Source organism: Tupaia chinensis, unplaced genomic scaffold (assembly GCF_000334495.1).
Source record: "Tupaia chinensis unplaced genomic scaffold, TupChi_1.0 Scaffold149333_1, whole genome shotgun sequence".
Lineage (NCBI taxonomy): Eukaryota > Metazoa > Chordata > Mammalia > Scandentia > Tupaiidae > Tupaia > Tupaia belangeri.
The window spans coordinates 3,327,972-3,334,590 of NW_006209177.1; the positions used below are offsets into that span (position 1 = coordinate 3,327,972).

Consider the following 6,619-nt stretch of genomic DNA (forward strand, 5'->3'; position numbering starts at 1 on the left):
AGGAGGTAGGGGCCCCAAAGGGTCGGGCTTCCGCCCCTGCTGTCAGCCCTGGGAAGCCCCAACTGGGCGGTGGGCCTTTATGGGGTCCGCGGACTCAGCCTCCGTGGTCTGAGGGGAGGAAGGCCTTGTCCTGAGGGCTGCTCTTTAAGTGAGGGGAGCGGAGAGGGCCGGGGGAGGGTGAGAGGACGAGGGAGGACTGAGGGAGGCCCGATCCAGGGAGTCGGACCCCGAATAACGCAGCTCTGCCCGCCAGGACTCCTGGCCAGGGGGGAGATGGGGCAACGTCAACCCACCCCTTCCTCCCCCTCACTCCTCACTGCTGCCTCCTGGGACCCTTGAAGTGAGGACCCTGTCTGAGGGGAGCAGACTCAGGCCAGCGGTCAGGCAGTGCCCAGAACCAAGGGGTCCTCCAGGAGGGAGGAAGGTGGGGTCCCCAAAGGACCGGCTTCCGCCCCTGCTGTCAGCCCTGGGAAGCCCCGGCTGGACGGTGGGCTGTGACGGGGTCCGCGGACTGGGCCTCTGTGGTCTGAGGGGAGGAAGGCCTTGTCCTGAGGGCTGCTCTTTAAGTGAGGGGAGCGGAGAGGGCCGGGGGAGGGTGAGAGGACGAGGGAGGACAGAGGGAGCCCCGCTCCAGGGAGTCGGACCCCGAATAACGCAGCTCTGCCCGCCAGGACTCCTGGCCATGGGGGAGATGGGGCAACGTCAACCCACACCTTCTACCCCCTCACTCCTCACTTCTGCCTCCTGGGACCCTTGAAGTGAGGACCCTGTCTGAGGGGAGCAGACTCAGGCCAGCGGTCAGGCAGTGCCCAGAACCAAGGGGTCCTCCAGGAGGGAGGAAGGTGGGGTCCCCAAAGGAGCAGCTTCCGCCCCTGCTGTCAGCCCTGGGAAGCCCCGACTGGACGGTGGGCTGTGACGGGGTCCGCGGACTGGTGAGATGCCAAGAGAAGATTGAGGAAGCCCCACCCCAGTGATTGGGTCCCTAAATCACTGAGTTCTCTCCCGTCCTGAGTCCCAGGCCTCGGAGGGGTGGGCAGTAGTCAGCCTGAGCCACCGCTGCCCTCCTCCTCCACCCCCTGGAACTTCCCATCACTTCTCTTGGCAGTGAAAGCCTTGGTGCGAGGGGAGCAGGGACTGCCAGGAACCAAGGTCTCATCTAGCAGGGAGGAGGGAGGGTTCCCCAGAATCTGTCTCCACCCTTGCTGTCAGCCTTGGGAAGCCCCTATAGGGCAGTGTGCTGTGACCTGCTCCACTGACTTCCTCCCTCTGGCCTGAGGGAGAGGAAGTCCTTGCCCTGAGGGCTTCCCTTGAGGTGAGAGGAGCAGAGAGGGCCAGGCTGTGTTAGGGCTTCAGGTGAGTTGCTGAGGGAGGGCTGAGGAAAGCCTGACCCAGGGAGCAGCACCCAAATAATGCAGCTCTGCCCCTGCCATGAGGGCTCATGGTGGGAGTGGAAAATCCTCAGTCTGAGTTCCCCGCCCCAACACACTCCTCCTGTCAGGTCTGCCTCCTGAGCTTCTGTGAGTCAGAACCTTGGTCCCAGGGGCCCAGACTCAGGTCCGAGGTCAGGCAGGGCCAGGACCCAAGGGCAACTCTGAGGGAAAAAGGAGGGACCCCCCCCACACACACACACACACATAATGGGCTTCTATCCTTGCTGCTAGCCTGGGAAGCCGTGGCGGTGCAGCCAGATGTGACTTAGTCCACCGACCCTGCTTTGGTGGTCTGAGGGAGGAGATGACCTTTATCTGAGGTGTGGACGTCAGGTGGAAGGCGTGGAGAGGGCCCAGGCTTTGTTAGGAGTCAAGGTGAGCCAGCCAGGGAGGAGGGAAGAAGGCCGGCGAAGCAAGTGGGATCCAGAGTAATGGAGCTCTGCCTCCACCATGAGTCCTGGGCCAGGTTGGGGGTGGGGGTGCGGAATCGTCGGGCTGAGCCCCCTCACTCCCTGTCAGTTTTGCCTCCTGGGACTCTGGGAGTGAGATCCTTGGTGTGTCCGGGGTGCATGGGGACAGGGATTCAGAGCATGCCAGATATCAAGGTCAGATTCCTGGAGGAGGAAGGAGCGGCCCTCAGAGCGTTGGGATTGGGTTCAGCCCCTGCTGTTAGCCTTGGGCAGCCCCAGGCAGAGTGGAGGCATGTGCAGTTGTCCATTGACTTCTGCCTTGGCGATTGGACAGAATGAGAGTCTTTGAGGGGAGAGGGCTCAGGCCCTGACTGATACCAAGGGCCAGGGAAACCTAGTCTCCAGAACAGGGGGCAGAAGCCTGTCCCTGCTGTGGGTGGGAAGACCCACTGAGGGGATCCCGAATCCCAGGATAGAGGAAAGCTATCCCTGCCCCTGTCATCAGAATGAGGCTTCTCCTGAATGCAGACTCTGGAATCTGAGAAGGGAGAACGCCGTTGGGCAGAGGGGTGGGAGCCCAGCCCTGCCACGTGTGAAGGGGGTGGTAAAGACTAAAGACTGAGCAGAACTTAGACTTCAGAAGAGAAAGGCAAGTCAGTTCCTGCTCTTGTCCCTGGAAGACCCCAGGCAAGGTGGCCCCATGTCCCATGTCTTAGCTTCTGCCTTCCTGGTGTGGGGCACCAGGTCAGCACTCCTTGGTCTAAGGAGTGTGGCCTCAGGTCAGCACAGGGAGGGCCTGAGGGACATGAGCAGATCCTCCATTTCATCCATAGAAGCCCTACAGAAACCAGTCCTTGCTGTGAGCACTAGAGATCCTCCGGTGCAACTGTGGGGAATAGATGCCCTCCGCCCCCAGATCTTTCTCAGTGCTCAGGGAGAGAGCGGCGTTGGTCTACAAGACCGATTCACAGGTCAGTAGACGTGCGAGGGCTCCGGCCCTGTCGGCAGTAAATATGAACACCTTGAGGACTGTACCAAAAAGAGCCTCCGTCCCATCGTCACATCGCCACCCCACACCCCTGAACCTGCTCTTCTGTGGACCTTGGGAACCCCACGTGGACATGTCTGATGCATGAGGTCGTCGGGAAGGTCATAACGTCTTTCTTTTTCTATGAAAGAGCGTGTCCCTGCTTCGCCGACAACCTATTAATACAGACTTCTCTCTCTCAGTTCTCACCAAGTGACGCCTAGGACAGAGGGGCATCTTCAGGGCTGCAGAGGGAGCTTGCCTGGTCCACGGACCGAGTGGTCTCAGGAGCTCCCACAAGTCAAGGTAAGGAGGCTGAGGGAGGATTGAGGGTACCCCCATCCCAGGACGGTGTTGGGGCACAAAGAAATCGGGCTTCTCCCTGCTGTCAGCCGTGAGAGGCCTGGCAGAGCAGTCAGGGGGGACCCCAAATTCATTTCTGGATCTTGGCATTCTGGGAGGGGAATGCCACGGTCTTGAGGCGTCTGGACTCGGGTGAGCAGAGGCAGGAGCCTAGGGCCTGCCAGAAGTCAAGGTGAGGACCAAGGGGACCTGACTCACCTGACCTGCCAGGGTGCCAGCCCTGCCCTGCCTCTCTGTCAGCCATGGGATGGCCCGGGGGACAGTGGCTGGATGGACTCCCCCTCCTCCTATTCAGGTGCTCTGTGGAGGTGGCCTGAGGAGAGACTGAGGTCCTGCCAGAGGTCCACGTGCTGTGGGGGCTCTCCATGGAAACCCAGGGCCACACCTGCCCCAAGCACTGGGGAGCCTACTGTGCTAGGCCCTCCCAAGCTACCATCAGCCCTGGAGCCTTGCTCTCTGCAGGCTGGCTGCACCCCGAGGAGCTGCCTCATGTGCTCTTTCAGGTTCTCAGGGGACAGGCCCACTGGGAGGGCCCACCGAAAGGAAAGACCTGCAAGTCATCCTTTGTTAGAGCAGTAACAAAGGGGGTCTTTCTGAACCGAGGCTACTCACACACTCTCTCCCCCTTCCCCCAGGCCTGTGGGTCCCCATCAGCCAGCTGCTGCCACACTTCTGCCCATTACCGTGGGCCAGTCGGAGTCCTATGCCTCACACGGAGGAGCCTCAGTTCTCAGTTCCAGATGCAGGCCTTCAGGCCCAGAAAGAGGCACCAGGCCTGGTGGGCGCCCAGGTCACTGAAGCCGAGGTGGAGGAGGCGGCCGTCACCGCCAGCCCTCTGTGCTCTAGCGTGACCCTGGGTGCCCCAGAGGAGGCACCTGATACCCCGAGTCTTCCGAGCACCTGCCTGACCACCCGCGCCATGGCAGTCGCTCCCCAGAGCCAATCCGCTGGGGGCTCCAGCAGTGAAGAAGAGCAGGAGCCGCACACCTTGCAGGATCCGGCGGGCCCTGTGTCCTCGCTTGGAGAAGCGCTAGATGAGAAGATGGTTGAATTGGTGCACTTCCTGCTCGACAAGTATCGCAGGAAGGAGCTGACCACGGAGGCAGAAATGCAGAACAGCGTCGTCCAGAATCACCAAGACCACTTCCCTTTGATCTTCAGTAAAGCCTCCGAGTGCCTGCATCTGCTCTTCGGCATCGACATGAAGGAGGTGGACGCCTCCGACCGCTCCTATGTCCTGGTCACCACCCTGGGCCTCACCTACGATGGGATGGTGGACGAAGACGAGAGCGTGCCCAAGACCGGCCTCTTGGTCATCGTCCTGGGCCTGATCTTGTTGGAGGACGACCACGCCCCTGAGAAGGAGATCTGGGAAGCGCTGAATGTGATGGGGGTGTATGCGGGGAGGGAGCACCACCGGTACGGGGAGCCCAGGAAGCTCCTCACTGAAGAGTGGGTGCAGGAAGACTACCTGGAGTACAGGCGGGTGCCCGGCAGTGATCCTGCCTGCTACGAGTTCTCGTGGGGGCCAAGGGCTCACGCTGAAACCAGCCAGATAAAAGTCCTAGATAATTTGTTAAAGGTCCATGGGAGTGATCGCAGATCCTTCCCATCTGAGTATGACGAGGCTTTGGGAGATGAGGAAGGAGGTGCCCAAGCGGGAGCTGCCCCCAGGGTCAGTGGAGGGGCGGGGGCCCAGGGCACGTTCCAGGACCCCATCTAGCAGCTTCTCCTTACCCGGGTGTGGTGGGCCCATTCTTCACCCCGCGGGAGGAGAACCGCCAGTGTGCCAAGTCGTAGAGGGCCGGGTGGGCTGGGGAACACGGTGTGTTCTGTCTCTGTGTTTCTGCTCCATGCGGTGACTTGGCAATCTACCCGTCCTGCCTTTTGGTCATTCTCACATGAGGGTTACATTAGCTTCAGCATCAAAGTTTAGGAATGACTTCGGTCACACTCGTAGCCGTTTACAGTTTTAGGGGGAACCGTTTTGCTTCTTGTTCCAACGGTTGGGGAAACCATCTTGTTTTTGTGATGTGGAGCCAGGTAACGTGGCAATGGAATAGGAATTTCTTTGGAAATGTGGAAGTGCTTTGCGTTAAAATTGATGAGGTCACGACATAGAGAAAAATTAGTAACAGACAGTACATTGTTGACTTCCTATCCCTTTTCTTCTTTAAAAGTAAAGCCTGTATGTACACCTGGATCTGCTTCGGTTCTTCCAGAATCTTCGAGCAGTTTGATGTCAATAAAGAATGTCTCCTACTCTTAGGCTTGTTCTTTCTCAAACGTTCACTGCGCATCTGCTCTCTGATGGCCTGTTAGTAGTGGGAGACCAGGATAAGCCAGAGCCGCCCCTACTCTTAGAACGGAAGCGTCTAGGAAGCAGCGACCACATGAGGAAGGTGGGGAGAGGACCTCTAAGACCCCCAAGGACAAGTCACAGAGGGGTCAGGGTGGGACTCCAGGTGAGTGCAGTGGAGTGCACATAGCCTGAGCCAAGGCGGTGTGGTGCTTTGGGGGACTGCACTTTCTCCTGTGGGGTTGAGCGGAACCAAGCTGGGCGGTGACAGGGAACAGACTCAGGTGTCAGGCCTCAGGACCGAGAGAAAATCCTGCTAGAGCCCGGAAGCCTGCTCTGGGCACTGCCTCCTGTGTGGCGGGTGAAGCAGGGAGACGCGCACCGAGGCCAGGTATGGGAGGCCTCACGCTCGTGCCAGTGCAGCCCGACGCAGTGCAGGCACTAGGTGCGGTCTCCCCATCCTGCACGGATTTCCAGAGAGGGTGAATCTCATGGCGTGAGTCCCAGGTGCCCCCAGCCAGGTGCTCTTCTGCCTAGTTAGGAGAGTCACAGCCGACTCTATGAAAAAGGGACCTTGGCTATGGTTTTCTCAAGTGAAATGTGGCCAGTCGTTAGCAAGGGCCAGGTTTTACGGCGGCAACATGGGTGAAAGCAATGTTTTGGATGTCAGGGGAGCCGAGGGTGCGGAAAGGACTTGCTTCTTGCCCTGAGCACCAGGCCCTTGGCTTAGTCACCCCCAGCAGGGTAGGTTCCCCAACACCTAAGCAAAATAGCACGTCCTCTTGGAGCGAACCTTCGCTTGGAGGGAGCGGCACTTTTCGCCGATTTTCTGTCCGGTTCCCGATTCAATGGCAAACTCCCTGAGCCGCCCTGGATAGGAACTTTCCCATGGAGAAACTGGCAGCGTCCGGGGTCACAGTAGCACTAGAAATAGCTGTCGCTGTGTCATATCCAGCAGATACCAGACCCCGTGTGCCAGCTGTGTCATACATTTCCTGCATCCCACCTGCCACACGCAACATGCTCTATCAGCCTCGTTTTACAGGCGGGGAACCCGAGGCTCACAGTGCTCGGTGATTTACCCAAGACC

General features: G+C 59.4%; 1 protein-coding gene across 1 annotated transcript in view; it reads left to right on the forward strand.

Moving 5' to 3' along the window:
• LOC102486215 (melanoma-associated antigen 8) overlaps nt 1-5,456 on the forward strand; it is a 6,368-nt gene extending 912 nt beyond the window's left edge. Inside the window, exons 2-3 of the mRNA XM_006171106.2 lie at nt 3,071-3,173; nt 3,866-5,456. Coding sequence (XP_006171168.1) covers nt 3,934-4,953 — 1,020 coding nt within the window. The 5' untranslated portion in view covers nt 3,071-3,173; nt 3,866-3,933 and the 3' untranslated portion in view covers nt 4,954-5,456. The remainder of the gene's footprint in view (nt 1-3,070; nt 3,174-3,865) is intronic.
• Nucleotides 5,457-6,619: the final 1,163 nt, after the last annotated feature.